The following is an 18,791-nucleotide window of genomic DNA, read 5'->3' as shown; positions in this document are numbered from 1 at the left end:
ATGTCTCGTCAGTCTGTCTGCAGAAGCTTTGGAGGCGGCAGCAGAAGGGGCTACAGCTCTTGCTCTGCCATCGGTGGTGGCTTTGGAGGAGGTGGCGGCAGAAGCAGGAGCAGCTACAGCTCGTTCTCTGTGTCCAGGGGATTTGGAGGTGGTGGACGTTGTGGAGGGTTTACCAGCAGGAGCCTCCATAACATGGGTGGCAGTGGAAGGATTTCCATGGGTGGATGCTACGGTGGTGGAGGCAGAATGGGCGGCTTTGGTGGAGGCTACGGAGGAGGAATGGGCAGCTTTGGTGGAGGGATGGGTAGTTATGGTGGAGGAATGGGTAGTTATGGTGGAGGGATGGGTAGTTATGGTGGAGGAATGGGTGGTGGAGGAATGGGTGGCTTTGGTGGAGGAATGGGTGGTGGAGGAATGGGCGGTGGAGGAATGGGCGGCTTTGGTGGACCAGGCTTTGGCATGCCAGGCTTTGGTGGCCCTGGTAGAGGTGGCCCTGGAATCCAGCCAGTGCAGGTTGACTCAACCCTCCTACAGCCAGTCCATGTTGAGATTGATCCTCAGATCCAGCAAGTCAAAAACCAGGAGAAGGAACAGATCAAGACTCTTAACAATCAATTTGCCTCTTTTATTGACAAGGTGAGAGGGTGGGATTGTGTCTAAGGGTCAAAACTGGGGGGAACGTTCAAGTTCTGCAGAAATGTCCTTTTTGAGATAAATATCAGCAGGCTGAGAAGCTTGAGCAGAGTCTTTTCATTAAGTGCTGCTAGAGAAGAGATGAGAATCTCCCTTCCACAGGAGATCAAAGCTGTGTCTTCAGGGCTTTAATCCAGCCTGTTGCACCAGGCTCAGCTAATAGGTTATTCTTGCAAGCAAGCTCAACGCCTCCAAACATCTTTAGGTTTCAGGCACCAATTTTCCCTCCCGTACCATTCTCTTTCCAAATACCCTCCCATTTAAGTATTCACTAATATATATATATATTTTTTTCTCTTTGTTTTCAAATATTCAGGCTTTTAAATCTAGACTAGAAATCAAAGATTTCTACACTGCCTGTGATGGGAATGTACTTGGAGCTGGTGCTACGTTCAGAAGCTCCTTTGACTTGAATACGACTTAGAAATTTCCGCCTGATCTTGCAGTTTAGGCAGCAACAGAAATAGAAAAAACATATTAACTGGTTCTCTTATTGTCATGCAAAGGAGAATCTTTTGCTGCTCTTCCCCACGTGATGGTGGATACTCCATGTGTTGGCTTTCAGGTCCGCTTCCTGGAGCAACAGAACAAGGTCCTCTCCACCAAGTGGGAGCTCCTCCAACAGCAAGGGCCTTCGGGGCCAAGGAAGAACCTTGATACCATCTTTGAAAACTACATCCAGAACCTGAGGAGGCAGCTGGACTCAATCTTGGCACAGAGGGGACAGCTGGAGTCAGAGCTGCAGAGCATGCAGCAATACGTCGAGGATTACAAAACCAAGTAAGTGCAGTGGCAGTCTAACCCAGAAAGCAACTCAGGCAGCTTAGCAGTCATTTTTCTTCACACACATGGTTTTTATGGCAATTCTGGATGTAGTTTTTTCAGTCTAAATATTCTGTGTTGTTTTTTTCTTTTAGTTTGTTTAGCGTGGCCTTAGGCAGGAAAATTCAGGAAACTCAGCTTGTATTTTTACTCTCTATAGGTATGAGGAAGAGATCAACAGACGCACGACTGCTGAGAACGAGTTTGTGGTGCTCAAGAAGGTGAGTCACGCGCTAACAAGGTGATTGCTTGAATATCAGCCTTTATCTGTGCTCGGAGGGGACTCCAACGGGAATTTGTAGAGATTGTAGGATCTGTGGGCTGACATTTGAAGTCACTTGTTTTTAAGTTGAATAACACTATCGTAATTGTTACCCTCAGCACAGACGATTTCCATGATCCTGAAAGATTTCCAAGAGGAAATTAAACTATTCTCTGTGATCTTTCCTCTAGGATGTGGACTGTGCCTACATGACCAAAGTAGAGCTGGAAGCCAAGGTGGGAGCTCTGACCGATGAAATCAACTTCCTGAGGTGCATCTACGAGGAGGTAAGAGCTCTGCCTTCCGCTGGGCTGGCTGGAGTTGCAATGGAGTGTGTGGTGGCCAAAGACACTGGGGTTGGACTGGCTGCCCATGTGGATTTGGTCTGGAGAGGCTGCTTGGAGTTGCTGCTCTTTTCTGCCCTTCTTGGATGGTCAGGCTAAGTCATGTTTGTTTGCAGGAACTGGCTCAGATGCAGACAATCAGCCGGGACCTGTCCGTGGTGGTGTCCATGGACAACAACCGGCACCTGGATCTGGACAGCATCATCGAGGAGGTCAGGCGTCAGTACGAGCAGATTGCTCAGAGCAGCAGAGCTGAAGCTGAGGCTTGGTACCAGAGCCAGGTAAGCTGGGAAGCAATTAAGGAACCTCGGCTAGAGTTCACAGATAATTTATGACCATGTGAGACATCTCTTCAAGCTAACAGTGCTAGACCTCATGCAAGGAAGTCTCAAGAGGAATTGTGTTGCTTTTGGTGCACGGTACAAGCCTCTCAATAAAGATGGCCAAAAATGTATTTTAACTAGAAAATGCCTGCCCAAAGTAGCTTGTCAGAAGCCGAGGGATGCTTATTAGTCACTAAGCCCTATTTCAAAGTTCAAAACCAATAATTGAGTCTCAGACTCATCTTTTATATTGAGCTGGGCATCCATGACCAACGTGGTAGGTCCTTGTAGCAACATGTGAGCTATGAAACTGTTGACAAATCTTGCCGAGGCGTCAGGAATGTATCTCTGAAGGTTTGCTTTGTCTTGGTGCCATCAGTACGAACAGCTGCAGAGCACTGCTGGAAGGCATGGGGACAGCCTACGCAACACCAAGATAGAGATCCAAGAGTTGACCAGGAACATTCAGAGGCTGCGAGCTGAGATTGAGAACGTGAAGAAGCAGGTAGGGTTTGGCTATTGTCACATGGCATCAGGTTGAATCAGAAATGACCACGTGTGGGGCAGAAATGGTTTCTTCAACCAGCCCTTGTTTACTTCATGTAGATGTTTCCTTTTATTTTTCTTGACTTCTCCACTGGGGGTTTGAGGGCGGATGTTAATTGTCAAAATGAGATCTGAGAACGTGCCCTTTTTTTTTTTCCTCAGAACCAGCAACTTCAGGCAGCTATTGCTGAGGCTGAGGAGCGGGGTGAGATGGCCCTCAAGGATGCCAGGATAAAGCTGGAAGAGCTGGAAAGTGCCCTGCAGAAAGACAAGGAGGAGCTGGCTCGCTTGCTGAAGGAGTACCAGGAGCTGCTGAACATCAAGATTGCTCTGGATGTTGAGATTGCCATGTACAGGAAGCTGCTGGAGGGAGAGGAGAACAGGTAAACACCTGACCTCTGGTTCGAGAGGGCTGTTACGATCGATGCTGGACGCCTTGAGTTTTGATGTTAACTGTAATCTCAAACCAGCTCTTTTGGTTAAAATGGGTAGATGTGGTGGTTGGCACTCTGGGTGATATTTTGGATAGTCAGGACTGATAATTGGCAGAGCCTGGTCGCTACAGGTGGTATAACTAACATTTCGTTTCTGTTATGTGCAAACACTTTAATGAACGTCAAATCTGAAAGAACGTTATGGTAAAGAGGAATTGTCAATGCCCTCCCCCCTTAGATATCTTAGTGATACGGAAGCTGCTGATAAAGAAGAAACAGGAAAATGGTTTGATAATTAAAATACAGTTCTGTTTTTACAATGTCGCTTTTGTTGGGTAATTAAAATGTACCAATTTCCCTTTGCAGGCTGTGCAATGATGGCATGTCCAACGTCAACGTCTGTAAGTATCTGCATTTGTCTCCCTGTGAAGCAGCAGCAGACCAGCTCCTTTTGGAGATACAGCCTGCCAGCGGGCAATGCGTGTGTAACCTGTGCTTCTCTTGCAGCTGTGGTAGGCAGGAGCACCATCTCTGGAGGCAGAGGAGGCATGGGAGGAGGCTTCGGAGGCGGCAGCGGCATGGGAGGAGGCTTTGGAGGCGGCAGCGGCATGGGAGGAGGCTTCGGAGGCGGCAGCGGCATGGGAGGAGGAATGGGAGGAGGCGTATGTGGAGTAGGAGGCAGCTTTGGAGGAGGAAGCATGGGCGGCAGCTGTGGAATGGGAGGAGGAATGTACAGCGGCGGCTTCTCTTCTGGAAGTGGAAGGATGTGCGGCTCTGGCGGTGGCAACTTCAGCTCCGGTGGGGGATCGTCCTCTGTACGGAGATGTGTCACGACCACCTCCGTCAAATCTTCAGGCGTGAGATTCTGAGCCCCAAAGCCAGATTGAAAAAGGAAAGAAACATCTCCTATCTCCTCCCGGCAGCAGCCCAGCCTCCTTAAATCCAGCTCCAGCGTCCTGCAATGAAATGAACTGTGTCCCTCACGGCCCACCATGTACCAGCTCATCTACCTGGCTCGGTCCCATCAAGGGAGACTCGTGGCAGCGCCACGTCCCGCCAACAGCCCTGTTGAGCTGCTCGTTAGCCCCAAGCCCAGCGATGAAATAACTCTCCGAGCAAAGAAAAGTCTCTCCTGTGGGTACCCAGCACGGAGAGCTGATTTACAGGAGGGAAACGCTCTGCCTTTCTTGCTGTGTTGTACATTTCTGGCTGCCTTGTGGCAAACGTGTATAAAACTGCTCTTTCTTCCTCTGTCCTCATGTTTGTTCCTCGATGGCCGTGTCCCTGGGGTGCTTCTGCATGCAGTATATCCACTGCTTCCATTCACTAGCCTTTGGGGCCAGGGCAGATGTGGGGCAAGTGGAACTCGTCCCTTGGCAGAGCTGGGGAGGGAGCATCTTCTTGGCTGGTGGCCAGAGGGATTAACGGCCCCGGGGTGGAGCTCCTGGGCAGCTTTGCTCACCTGGTAGCTCCAGGTGTGCTGTAAGCAGGAGCTCTCTCTGGAGTTGTGGCTTCCAGTTCCACTTGTCCTTGCTCCCTGTGACACCTGGTAACACCTTACACTCACGTGGACTTTTTCTAAGGAGAACAAATCTTGCTCTTCAGTGCCAGGCCCCCTGTGACATGGAACAAGATGTACTGTCCCCACTTCCCTTCCTCTTCTGTTTGTGGTAGGCCCTAGTTCCTTGGGAATTTAGCATTCTCAATAAATTGCAGAGAACATTCATGATGTCCTTGTGTCATTACTCTGGAGGGCACTTCTATGCAAGGTGTTTTATGTTGTTGGAGAAGCAGCTTGGTGGGACGGTGTGGGTTGTTCTTCTTTTGACTGTGTTGTGACTGTGCTTTGAGGGGACTGGAGGGGTGTGCAGAGAGAGCTGGACAAGTGTCCAAGTATGGGTGATGCCTCTTGACTCTTCTGAGTCATTGTAGTGCCTGAAAACACAAGCCCATATCTAGAGTGGTGGGGCTCTGGATGCTCCACTCGCAGAATGTGCAGCAATTCAGCTGAGACGGGAGTAATGTCCTGGCATTCATGGCTCAGCCATTGTAGCAGCCAAAGCTATTGAGCAGCCTCCCCTGACATTCTCTTCTGTCCCTCTCCTGGTGGAGCAGGGTATGTGTTAGGGGAAGAAGATCGCAGTCGTCTGTGGACAGCGGTGGGAGGGCAGGTTTACAACTGCCCGTACGCATGGGTATGGCCGTTGGCCAAGCACCTACCCGCTGGAGTACAAGTCGGCTGTGGCCAGGCAGGCTGCGCAGCTCGGCACCCTACGAGCACCAGGAGTGCCTGAGAACCACTAACTCATCCCCCTCTTCATGCACCACAAGTGGGAACACGAAGGGCTGGGAAGGCGTGATTCATCCCAAAGCCCTGGGCTCAGGTACCCGTCAGCTCCCTGGAAGGTCGATTAATTCCCCCAGTGTGTCTCCTGTACACTGAGAGCAAGAGGGAGAGATTTGGTCTAGCTCGAGGAGGGGGCACTGGCAGAGGAATGCTGGTGTGTTTGATCTGCGCTGTGCTCCAGTTGCTCCACCACACGAAGAGATCAAAGAGACAGAAACCGCTTTCAGTAGTGGCTCAGGAGTCCCACAACAACCTGCTGTGAGCTTCCAGTGTCCCCGCAGCAGGTCAGGAAGATGCAGACCTCAGAAGAGGCCCATCAAGGTGGTGGGGAATGGTTGCAGGGCTCTTGGAAGAGGGTCTTCTGGTTGCTTTGAAGCCCAGCAGAAGTGCGCTAGAGCTGGGGAACGTGGCCGGGTTTGGCCCAAACAGAAGACGATGAGAAGGCAATGCCTCTGCGAGGCTGGGGCTGTGCCAAGAGTTCTTTGGGGTTTGGCTTGTGGAAAGAGTCACCTATTTTCACTTTAATTTTAAGACTATGTTTCTTCTCAGCTTTAAGATCTGAAACACGGCGTTGTAGACGCATTGTTGTGAGGAATCATTGCAACATCCTCCTCTATGCTGCCAGATTCTCTTTGCTGTGTGAGATCCGAAGCTGCAGCCTGGCTTGGTCGCCATCTATGTTTTCTGCAGCGTTTACACTTTGCCCGGTGTTGATGATTTTACTGTGTACGACTCCTTGTGTAAGAGATCTGAAGGAACGGCTGGAGCCTCGGCTTGGTATTGAGTCCTACTCGGAGGAGGCTGAAGTGACTCCAGGTTTGGTATAATCTGCACATCTTGTCTGAAGACGTCAGAGTGACTCAATCTGGGCGTCTTATCTGTGAGAGCTGAATGTGGTCAGCATCCAGGCATTTGGCTGACTTAACAGATCTTCCCCCTTGTTGCGGAGCTGCCATGTGGGATGTTACAACCAAGTCACGCTGCCGACCGAGAGAGGTGGCTACTGTGCGTTTGGTAACCTGGAGGGAGGCCATGAGAAGAGATGATTTGTTTTTTCTAACTAAAAGCTGAGCTACCCCACACCTGCCCGGGTCTGCTCATCACGAGGGTGTGCACTGGACTGCAGAACGATCTGGAGCTCGGTTGTGGTTTAACCCCAGCCGGCACCTAAACACCACACAGCTGCTCACCCACTCCTCCCCCACCAGTGGGCTGGGGAGGGGAATTGGAAAAAAAAGGAAAACTCATAGGTTGAGATAAGAACAGTTTAATAACTGAAACACAATACAATATATTAATAATGTTAATAATAATAACAGCAATGAAAAGGATTATAACAAAATAAAAGAGAGAAATAAACCCCAAGAAAAGTTAAGTGATGCACCATGCAACTGCTCGCCACCCCCTGACCGTTCCTGAGGAGCGATCCACGCTTCCCGGCCAACCCCCCCCAGCTTCTGTTCTGAGCGTGATGTCCTGTGGTACGGAACAGCCCTTTGGCTAGTTTGGGTCAACTGTCCTGGCCATGCTCCCTCCCAACTTCTTCTACACCTGGCACAGCATGGGAAACTGAAAAATTCTTAATTTAGGATAAGTGCTACTTAGCAATAACTAAAACATCGGGGTGTTATCGACGTTATTCTCACACTGAATCCAAACTCCAGCACTGCACCAGCTACTGGGGAGGAAATCAGCTCTCTCCCAGCCGAAACCAGGACAAACACTTAACTCTCCATTTTGGGGATAACAACTGAGAAGGAAGACCCTCTTCATTCAAGCTGCTTTTGAAAGGGAAAATGTCCCCTCCCTGCCCATCCTCCAGCTGCAGCCTGCTGCATACGGCAGGCCACGCACATCTGGATAACCCTTGGCCAACCATTCCTTGTGTCCTTCAAGGGTGGGATAACCCCTGGCCAACCATTCCTTGTGTCCTTCAAGGGTGGGATAACCCTTGGCCAATCATTCCTTGTGTCCTTCAAGGGTGGGATAACCCTTGGCCAACCATTCCTTGTGTCCTTCAAGGGTGGGATAACCCCTGGCCAACCATTCCTTGTGTCCTTCAAGGGTGGGATAACCCCTGGCCAACCATTCCTTGTGTCCTTCAAGGGTGGGATAACCCTTGGCCAATCATTCCTTGTGTCCTTCAAGGGTGGGATAACCCTTGGCCAACCATTCCTTGTGTCCTTCAAGGGTGGGATAACCCCTGGCCAATGATTACTTGTGTCCTTCAAGGGTGGGATAACCCCTGGCCAACCATTACTTGTGTCCCTCAAGGGTAACGATCTCCACTCCCCTACACCCTCTTCTGTGAAGAGACTGTGGTGTCCAGCAGCCTCCAGCTCAGCGACAGGCATCGGCATTTATGTTTCTGCTTCCTCTGGTGGCTTTTGCAAGTGATTCTCTGGGGTGGTTTTTCAAAGGCTTTGAAGTGTCTGTGGCTGAAGGCTGATCCCTGGTGATACTTTCAAACAACATTTAGTTGCACAAGTCTTATAGCAGATTCTGAAAATTCCTTATGAATGTATATATTCACACTTAGCTCTCCTGAATGACCTTAAATTCATGGCCATTATTGTTTTAAATCTTTTGAAGGGCTGTAACGTATATTTTCTCTGTCACTTTTTGATTACTTGTGCTGGCTGTTATCTAGCAGGAAAAAGTGAAAAGTCATTGTATATTTCACTCATTAACTTAAACATATATTTGATTGATAATATTCAGACAGATAATGCCTTCAGAATGCATTTACAATTGTATTTACAGACCTCTGTTTCCTTTTAACCAGCACCTATAACCTAGTTTAGTCCCAACACTGCACGTCAGTATCATTGTATATTTTTTTTATCGTAATCTGGAACCTCATGAGTAATTATTTAAAACTTCATTTACATGCAATCCAAAAAAGGGCTTCTTTATTTCAGAGGCATCCTACATAATACATTTCTAAAATATGTTCCTTTCCCAACAGAATATTTGAAATCGAGAGGGTATACTATGCCTTAGAAGTTGTAACAGCTCCATTTCTCAACAAATTTTCCACTTCAGTTTTCTCATAATTGGAAACAATCAGGTAAACAGGAGGTCAGCAACATTCATCTGAGCAGGAGGAACCCCTCACCACCTCGAACTGTTCATCTGTCACTCCACTTCTATAGTGCTTGTCTGTCTGTCCCCAGTCATTGTCACCACAGCAGCTGCCCGACGTGTCCATTTGTTCTTCCACAGGTTGTCAGACCCCGTTGTCCTCAGGAGAGCACAGAGAAGGAACGTGACGATTCAGGTTGTCTCGTTCACTCTGTTCCAGCGTCATCCAAGGTCCCAGTTAGTTGTCACAGATTTGGGGAGATACGGTTGGAGGGAATTTAATCCACTGGTAGAAGACACTCCCATTCAAAGTGATACCACGCACACTCCAAGGAGATGTTTTTACTTTCTAGCAGGAGAATATGCTGAGTCTCTTCAAACTTTGGTGTCATGAGTTCCAGTTACAGATTGGGAAACTTCTGAAATGCCAAAGGCTATTTTACATATAAAAAGGGGATTTAGGGTGTGTGTAAGGAATTGTGAAAGCTATATTATAGCTGGGATAGCATCAAAAGTTTTCCTTTCAGTGGAGCTTTGATTGGAAAGATCTGAATCTGGAATTATTGGAAACCATTGATGAAGGTTGGAAATCCAAAAAGGGGCTGTAGAAAAGTGCATTATCCTAAAAGCTGATTTCCAAGATGTTGTAAAGATGTAAGAGTCCACTTAGTCACTGAGACCTGTTTCAGTGTTCTTGTTCTTTTATTCCCTTCTATATTGCAGGGTGTGTTTCTAGGCAGGCCCAAATATGGTAAAGCTCAACTGAGAATCTGTCAACAACACCATGCTGATGAAAATAATAAAATGGTTTCCACCTTCACGCCCAGGTCGTCCCAGCCCACCTCCAGAAGCGGATAAAAGGGAGTGCCTGAAGCTGTGGAGCCAGAGAAGACTGTGCACACTTCTCTCTGCACTCATCCCTCAGCAGCACAGCTCCGTTCGTCTTTCTGCTCTTCTTGATTTTGACTCTGCTTAGAAGAAACAGCCATGTCTCGGCAGTCTGCCTGCAGAAGCTTCGGCGGCGGGAGTAGAAAGGGCTACAGCTCTTGCTCTGCCATCGGTGGTGGCTTTGGAGGAGGTGGCGGCAGAAGCAGGATCAGTTACAGTTCGTACTCCTCATCCCGGGGAGGTGGAGGAGGTGGACATTGCGGAGGGTTTAGCAGCAGAAGCCTCCATAACATGGGTGGCAGCAGAAGAATTACTGTGGGTGGATGCTACGGTGGTGGAGGATACGGAGGCAGAATGGGCGGCTTTGGTGGAGGCTACGGAGGAGGAATGGGTGGCTTTGGTGGAGGAATGGGTGGTGGTGGAATGGGCAGTGGAGGAATGGGTGGCTTTGGTGGAGGAATGGGTGGTGGAGGAATGGGTGGCTTTGGTGGAGGAATGGGCGGTGGAGGAATGGGCGGTGGAGGAATGGGTGGCTTTGGTGGTCCTGGCTTCCCTGGAGGCATCCAACCGGTGCAAGTTGACCCAACTCTCCTGCGACCGGTCCATGTTGAGATTGATCCCCAAATCCAGCAAGTGAAAAACCAGGAGAAGGAGCAGATTAAGACCCTTAACAATCAGTTCGCTTCCTTCATCGATAAGGTGAGAATTTAGGACCGTGCTTGTTTGGAGGTGGGCATTTTAAACAACTTTCTTGTGGTGTGGAAAGGGAATTTTTTTTCTTACCGACAAGTACTTGTTAAAGTTTGCGAGCCTGATGCCTCAGCAGCAAGTTATTATTAAGGTCTTATTAAGTAACAGCGAACAAGAGACAAGGTTTTCATGCTAATGGAAGATTAAAGAGAACATCTGCAGGACGTTCTGTAGATTCTCTTGCCTAGTCATCTCTTCAGCCTAATTTCTAGTGATTCAGCATAAAGTCATCATTGTATATTTAGTTATCCTGAGTTCTCATTTTTGTGCTTTGCTTTTTGACAAAACTTTCTTTTCAAGGAACTGATTCTATAAACTTAAGAGTGTTAAAGACCTTTCCACCGCTCTTGGATTATTTTAATTGCAAAGAGAAGCCAAAGAAATATGGAATCTCTCGTAAGAGAATTTATGTGCAGTTAGACGATTTCTTGACTTTGTCATTGCAAAGATGACAGCAACGTCCAAACGTGATGCTATGGAAAATAGGGATGCAGCTGGCTATTCGCAACATCTTTTTGTCCCAAAGTGAGAAGTACAGAATGATTCAAAAATTGATAATGCCTGTAATGTACTTTAGGAGCTTGGATGTTGGAATGATCCGTAGCTGGGCATTAGGGAAATGATTCCCTTGGGCTCCCAAATAAGCAGAGGTTTGAGCAGTGCGATGTCTCCCTGGGTAAATCCCTCACACACCCCTTTGTGGGCTTTCAGGTCCGCTTCCTGGAGCAACAGAACAAGGTCCTCTCCACCAAGTGGGAGCTCCTCCAACAGCAAGGACCTTCGGGGCCAAGGAAGAACCTGGATGTCATCTTTGAAAACTACATCCAGAACCTGAGGAGGAGGCTAGAGTCTCTGCTGGGACAGAGGGGACAGCTGGAGTCGGAGCTGCAGAACATGCGGCAATACGTGGAGGAGTACAAAACCAAGTGAGTGCAGTGACAGGCTGAGGAGGAAATGAGCGGCAAGGCAGGAGAGCTAAGGCAGCTGGGAGATTCCCACACTGTCTTCTGCCTGCTGTGGATCTCTGCAGAAATGGGAGCAAGGTTGCCGTGGAGGGAAGGGGGGTTCCACCGGTTGGCGGATGAGCAGTCAAGGAGACTCATCCTGTCTTGTCCCCTTCACCAGGTACGAAGAAGAAATCAACAGGCGCACCGCTGCTGAGAATGAGTTTGTGGTGCTCAAGAAGGTGAGTCAGAGAGGCACCGGGAGGGAGGGGGTGTGGGGGGACAGGCTGCAAAGGCGTTGGAAGGAGGCAGCACCAGGACGGGCAGCTTCCAACAGGAGAGGCATTGGCTGCCAACGGCTCTTCTGGGTTGGGATGAAGCCGTTGTCTCTCTGTGGGATCTTTCCTCTAGGATGTGGACTGTGCCTACATGACCAAAGTAGAGCTGGAAGCCAAGGTGGGAGCTCTGACCGATGAAATCAACTTCCTGAGGTGCATCTACGAGGAGGTAAGAGCTCTGCCTTCCGCTGGGCTGGCTGGAGTTGCAATGGAGTGTGTGGTGGCCAAAGACACTGGGGTTGGACTGGCTGCCCATGTGGATTTAGGCTTGAGAATCACTTGGGCTGCCTGTCTTGATTGCAGGAACTGGCTCAGATGCAGACAATCAGCCGGGACCTGTCTGTGGTGGTGTCCATGGACAACAACCGGCACCTGGATCTGGACAGCATCATCGAGGAGGTCAGGCGTCAGTACGAGCAGATTGCTCAGAACAGCCGGGCTGAAGCTGAGGCTTGGTACCAGAGCCGGGTGAGTTGGGAAGCGTCTGCAACAGTCTCTGCTCCCTTGCCACAGCCCTTGGTAGGTTGTGTCACTGATGGGTTGCTTTGTCTCCGTACTGTCAGTATGAAGAGCTGCAGAACACCGCTGGAAGACACGGGGACAGCCTCCGCAACACAAAGATAGAGATCCAGGAGTTGACCAGGAATGTCCAGCGGCTGCGGGCTGAGATTGAGAATGTGAAGAAGCAGGTAGGGGTTCCTCAGCATCTTGTTGGGTAACGGCATCAGGCTGGATCACAAGTGAGCTGGGTGGTTGTGAGGGAATGAAATTCAGGTCTTTTGGAGAGGATTGATGGTTCCTGTCTATTTTCCATGCAGTCTGTGCCCTGAGGGCTGCTCCAGTGGAGGGTGTGCAGAGGGGGACTGAGAAACTGCTTTTCTTTTTTTCCTCAGAACCATCAGCTTCAGGCAGCTATTGCTGAGGCCGAGGAGCGGGGTGAGATGGCCCTCAAGGATGCCAGGATAAAGCTGGAAGAGCTGGAAAGTGCCCTGCAGAAAGACAAGGAGGAGCTGGCTCGCTTGCTGAAGGAGTACCAGGAGCTGCTGAACATCAAGATTGCTCTGGATGTTGAGATTGCCATGTACAGGAAGCTGCTGGAGGGAGAGGAGAACAGGTACCTCTCTTTCTTTGTATTGATTTGACTAAATTCTCTACAGATTATATGATGTTCGGGTAAAATCTTTGCATGCACTCTAAAAATAAATTTCATATCTCTCACACTCTAATTCTTAACCTTAAGTATGTTTTCCATATTTCTTGTAAGAACGTTAAGGTCAAGGTTGCCATTTGTTTTGAAAAAATAATTGAGAATTTCTGAAAGAATAAGGAATATATACTCTGTAAAAAAAGGGAAGTTCTTAGCTGAAGAAATGTGCAGTTCCCACAGGATTAACTGGTTCTGCTTTCCCTTTGCAGGCTGTGCAAAGATGGCATGTCCAATGTCAACGTCTGTAAGTATCCGCATTTGTCTCCCTGTGAAGCAGCAGCAGACCAGCTCCTTTTGGAGATACAGCCTGCCAGCGGGCAATGCGTGTGTAACCTGTGCTTCTCTTGCAGCTGTGGTAGGCAGGAGCACCATCTCTGGAGGCAGAGGAGGCATGGGAGGAGGCTTTGGAGGCGGCAGCGGCATGGGAGGAGGAATGGGAGGAGGCGTATGTGGAGTAGGAGGCAGCTTTGGAGGAGGAAGCATGGGCGGCAGCTGTGGAATGGGAGGAGGAATGTACAGCGGCGGCTTCTCTTCTGGAAGTGGAAGGATGTGCGGCTCTGGCGGTGGCAACTTCAGCTCCGGTGGGGGATCGTCCTCCGTACGGAGATGTGTCACGACCACCTCCGTCAAATCTTCAGGCGTGAGATTCTGAGCCCCAAAGCCAGATTGAAAAAGGAAAGAAACATCTCCTATCTCCTCCCGGCAGCAGCCCAGCCTCCTTAAATCCAGCTCCAGCGTCCTGCAATGAAATGAACTGTGTCCCTCACGGCCCACCATGTACCAGCTCATCTACCTGGCTCGGTCCCATCAAGGGAGACTCGTGGCAGCGCCACGTCCCGCCAACAGCCCTGTTGAGCTGCTCGTTAGCCCCAAGCCCAGCGATGAAATAACTCTCCGAGCAAAGAAAAGTCTCTCCTGTGGGTACCCAGCACGGAGAGCTGATTTACAGGAGGGAAACGCTCTGCCTTTCTTGCTGTGTTGTACATTTCTGGCTGCCTTGTGGCAAACGTGTATAAAACTGCTCTTTCTTCCTCTGTCCTCATGTTTGTTCCTCGATGGCCGTGTCCCTGGGGTGCTTCTGCATGCAGTATATCCACTGCTTCCATTCACTAGCCTTTGGGGCCAGGGCAGATGTGGGGCAAGTGGAACTCGTCCCTTGGCAGAGCTGGGGAGGGAGCATCTTCTTGGCAGGTGGCCAGAGGGATTAACGGCCCCGGGGTGGAGCTCCTGGGCAGCTTTGCTCACCTGGTAGCCCCAGGTGTGCTGTAAGCAGGAGCTCGCTCTGGAGTTGTGGCTTCCAGTTCCACTTGTCCTTGCTCCCTGTGACACCTGGTAACACCTTACACTCACGTGGACTTTTTCTAAGGAGAACAAATCTTGCTCTTCAGTGCCAGGCCCCCTGTGACATGGAACAAGATGTACTGTCCCCACTTCCCTTCCTCTTCTGTTTGTGGTAGGCCCTACTTCCTCGGGATGTTGCCATTCTCAATAAATTGCAGAGAACATTCATGATGTCCTTGTGTCATTACTCTGGAGGGCACTTCTATGCAAGGTGTTTTTTGTTGTTGGAGAAGCAGCTTGGTGGGATGGTGTGGGTTGTTCTTTTGAATGTGTTGTGACTGTGCTTTGAGGGGACTGGAGGGGTGTGCAGAGAGAGCTGGACAAGTGTCCAAGTATGGGTGATGCCTCTTGACTCTTCTGAGTCATTGTAGTGCCTGAAAACACAAGCCCATATCTAGAGTGGTGGGGCTCTGGATGCTCCACTCAACAATGTGCAGTAAATATGAGCAGGGAGGAACGTTGGGACCCCAAACTGGAGGAGTCCAGCAGGCTGCTAAATGTTTGGACAGGTCCTGATCTAACCCCATCCTTGGAATCATGTGTAGTCATTTCCACAGCAGACGTCTTCATTTGTTGTGTCTGGAAACCTCCAGCACAGAGGAGTCCATCAGCTTCCAAATCAATGTGGAGGCTCCAGGACACCCTGCGCCAATATTTAGGTCTCTGCCTTGATGCGGACTAAGGCACTCTGTGCCCTGTCGCCCATGTCACGTAATACCAGAGTGATCTGCTAACATTCAAATTGCTGTTGCTCTGGGAAAGGGGTTTTATCAATCTCTCTCTTGGATTTCAGATTTTTAGAGCAGGAAGAAGCTGAGTACAGGGTATGTTGAAATCACAAACAGAAAGTCCTGGGATTTGTGAAGGAATGCTGTCAGTGTGTAGTGGTGAAACCAGTAGAGACTCAAACAAGTTGATTGATGATGGAAATCGGCAGTTGCAGGGTGGGAGCAGACATCAGATCACTCTGCTCTTGTCAGTTAATCTGAGTTTCCTGCCTTGGAGTGGACTTTGCTTTGTGGTAAGGGAAGGTGGCAATGGTAGGAGTCTTGTGGACAGCGGTGGGAGGGCAGGTTTACAACTGCCCGTACGCATGGGTATGGCCGTTGGCCAAGCACCTACCCGCTGGAGTACAAGTCGGCTGTGGCCAGGCAGGCTGCGCAGCTCAGCACCCTACGAGCACCAGGAGTGCCTGAGAACCACTAACTCATCCCCCTCTTCATGCACCACAAGTGGGAACACGAAGGGCTGGGAAGGCGTGATTCATCCCAAAGCCCTGGGCTCAGGTACCCGTCAGCTCCTTGGAAAGTCGATTAATTCCCCCAGTGTGTCTCCTGTACACTGAGAGCAAGAGGGAGAGATTTGGTCTAGCTCGAGGAGGGGGCACTGGCAGAGGAATGCTGGTGTGTTTGATCTGCGCTGTGCTCCAGTTGCTCCACCACACGAAGAGATCAAAGAGACAGAAACCGCTTTCAGTAGTGGTTCAGGAGTCCCACAACAACCTGCTGTGAGCTGCCAGTGTCCCCGCAGCAGGTCAGGAAGATGCAGACCTCAGAAGAGGCCCATCAAGGTGGTGGGGAATGGTTGCAGGGCTCTTGGAAGAGGGTCTTCTGGTTGCTTTGAAGCCCAGCAGAAGTGCGCTAGAGCTGGGGAACGTGGCCGGGTTTGGTCCAAACAGAAGTCGATGAGAAGGCAATGCCTCTGCGAGGCTGGGGCTGTGCCAAGAGTTCTTTGGGGTTTGGCTTGTGGAAAGAGTCACCTATTTTCACTTTAATTTTAAGACTATGTTTCTTCTCAGCTTTAAGATCTGAAACACGGCGTTGTAGACGCATTGTTGTGAGGAATCATTGCAACATCCTCCTCTATGCTGCCAGATTCTCTTTGCTGTGTGAGATCCGAAGCTGCAGCCTGGCTTGGTCGCCATCTATGTTTTCTGCAGCGTTTACACTTTGCCCGGTGTTGATGATTTTGCTGTGCACAGCTCCTTGCGTAAGAGATCTGAAGGAACGGCTGGAGCCCAGGCTGTCTATCGAGTTTTACCTGGAGGAGGCTGAAGTGACTCCAGGTTTGGTATAATCTGCACATCTTGTCTGAAGACGTCAGAGTGACTCAATCTGGGCGTCTTATCTGTGAGAGCTGAATGTGGTCAGCATCCAGGCATTTGGCTGACTTAACAGATCTTCGCCCTTGTCATGGAGCCGCCATGTGGGATGTTACAACCAAGTCACGCTGCCGATCGAGAGAGGTGGCTACTGTGCGTTTGGCAACCTGGAGGGAGGCCATGAGAAGAGATGATCTGTTTTTTCTAACTAAAAGCTGAGCTACCCCACACCTGCCCGGGTCTGCTCATCACGAGGGCGTGCACTGGACTGCAGAACGACCTGGAGAACTTAACTCTCCATTTTGGGGATAACAACTGAGAAGGAAGACCCTCTTCATTCAAGCTGCTTTTGAAAGGGAAAATGTCCCCTCCCTGCCCATCCTCCAGCTGCAGCCTGCTGCGTACGGCAGGCCACGCACATCTGGATAACCCTTGGCCAACCATTCCTTGTGTCCTTCAAGGGTGGGATAACCCCTGGCCAACCATTCCTTGTGTCCTTCAAGGGTGGGATAACCCCTGGCCAACCATTCCTTGTGTCCTTCAAGGGTGGGATAACCCTTGGCCAACCATTCCTTGTGTCCTTCAAGGGTGGGATAACCCTTGGCCAACCATTACTTGTGTCCCTCAAGGGTAACGATCTCCACTCCCCTACACCCTCTTCTGTGAAGAGACTGTGGTGTCCAGCAGCCTCCAGCTCAGCGACAGGCATCAGCATTTATGTTTCTGCTTCCTCTGGTGGCTTTTGCAAGTGATTCTCTGGGCTGGTTTTTCAAAGGCTTTGAAGTGTCTGTGGCTGAAGGCTGATCCCTGGTGATACTTTCAAACAACATTTAGTTGCACAAGTCTTATGGGTGGTTGTGAAAATTCAAACACACATGGATATTCCGCTTCAGAAGCTTAAGTATAGTGCAATATTGGACTGCTGAAATGCTTAGAAGGGTTTAAAATATATTTCCCTTGACATTTATTAATGATTTTCAGGAAGTAAGCACTAGGAATATATTGGTTTTTTTTCTTAAATTTCATAAATGTAACTAAAATGTCTATTTGATTAATGAGACACAGAAATATCTGCAAGATGTCTTTGAGGTGAACGTCCTACTTCATAGCCAAATAGCTTGTGGATGAAATGAAACATTATTGTTTTCTAGTTTGAAGCAGCAGCTGTTGTCTTAAAAACACATTCTCTAAAGTGAATTTGGTCAGCACGCCTTCTCTCCCCCACTCCAAATTTACTGTGGTCAGAGATGTGGGCAACAACGTCATACCTCTGAAAGCACACTTCACCTACAGCAATACTGTAACTGTTGCTGCTTAAGAAAACATCAGAGCTTCTTCTACCTTTTAGTTGCCCCTTATTTCAAAATGATCAAGTGTGATGAACTCAGCCTGATCATTTGGCTACCAGCTTAAGTTAAAAAAAAATATTTTAACAAGCCACTGTTATCCCTGCCTGCCTTTCTCTGCTATTTGTCTGTCTTCAGTCATCATTACCATATCTAGTGCCCGGAGCGTCCTTTCAGTCCTCCGAAGGTTCGGCAACCCCTGTGGCCATCTGAAAAGCACAAGGAAGGAGCTTGGATATCCTTGTTCTCTTGCTCATTCCCCTCTGGTGCTCAGAGTCTCGGTACCTGGCTATTTCAGACTCTGGGAGACATATTTTGCAGGAATGTGCCCTAGAAGAAGGCACTCCCATCCCAACTGATGCTCTTAGGAAATGAACGAAGCACCTCCTTTACGGATAAAAAAGAAATGCTGACAGTTGTTAAATGTTAATGTGTGGTATTTTCGCTCTACACTGGGAAACTGCCTCTTGGAAAGCCATCAGCAATTTTCCACTTGAAGAAGGAGATTTGGGGTGTGCTTGAGGGAATTGTGAAAGTCTCATTCTAGTTGGTTTTCTCCAAAATACTTGTCTGACATTGAGTGCCAGTGCAAAAGATCCAGATCCAGACAAACTGTGAAATCATTAAGAACAGATAGAAAGGTGGGAGGAAGGAAGAACATGACTACATCACTGTAAAACATATTTTTTCAGATGCCATAAAGATATGAGAGTCCACTTACTCACTGAGACCTCTTTCAATGCTCTTGCTCTTTATTCTCTTCTGCATTGCAAAGCTTATTTCTGGGTGGAGTCAACAATTTGGCAAAAATCTGTTAACCGCACCAAGCTGATGAAGACAGTAAATTTGTTTCCTCTTCACGCCCTTGTAGACCCATCCCACCTCCAGAAACAGATAAAAGGGAATGCCTGAAGCTGTGGAGCCAGAGAAGACTGTGCACACTTCTCTCTGCACTCATCCCTCAGCAGCACAGCTCCGTTCATCTTTCTGCTCTCCTCAACTCTGCTTGGAAGAAACAGCC

At 49.1% G+C, this 18,791-nt stretch overlaps 2 protein-coding genes across 2 annotated transcripts; both read left to right on the top strand.

Annotated features, from left to right (window-relative positions):
* Positions 1 to 4,293, top strand: LOC141936562 (keratin, type II cytoskeletal cochleal-like). Its single transcript, XM_074853624.1, has 9 exons — positions 1 to 636; positions 1,259 to 1,473; positions 1,676 to 1,736; positions 1,969 to 2,064; positions 2,238 to 2,402; positions 2,824 to 2,949; positions 3,153 to 3,373; positions 3,791 to 3,825; positions 3,932 to 4,293. The coding sequence occupies exons 1-9, from the start codon at positions 1 to 3 to the stop codon at positions 4,291 to 4,293; spliced, it is 1,917 nt and encodes a 638-aa protein (XP_074709725.1).
* Positions 4,294 to 9,842: 5,549 nt separating this feature from the next.
* Positions 9,843 to 13,634, top strand: LOC141936563 (keratin, type II cytoskeletal 6C-like). The gene is made up of 9 exons (XM_074853625.1): positions 9,843 to 10,442; positions 11,205 to 11,419; positions 11,619 to 11,679; positions 11,849 to 11,944; positions 12,079 to 12,243; positions 12,339 to 12,464; positions 12,669 to 12,889; positions 13,192 to 13,226; positions 13,333 to 13,634. Exons 1-9 carry the CDS (start codon positions 9,843 to 9,845, stop codon positions 13,632 to 13,634), a joined length of 1,821 nt encoding a protein of 606 aa, XP_074709726.1.
* The last annotated feature ends 5,157 nt before the right edge of the window (positions 13,635 to 18,791 follow it).

This window comes from Strix uralensis, chromosome 33 (genome assembly GCF_047716275.1).
Source record: "Strix uralensis isolate ZFMK-TIS-50842 chromosome 33, bStrUra1, whole genome shotgun sequence".
Lineage (NCBI taxonomy): Eukaryota > Metazoa > Chordata > Aves > Strigiformes > Strigidae > Strix > Strix uralensis.
This window is presented reverse-complemented; position numbering and strand designations above follow the sequence as displayed.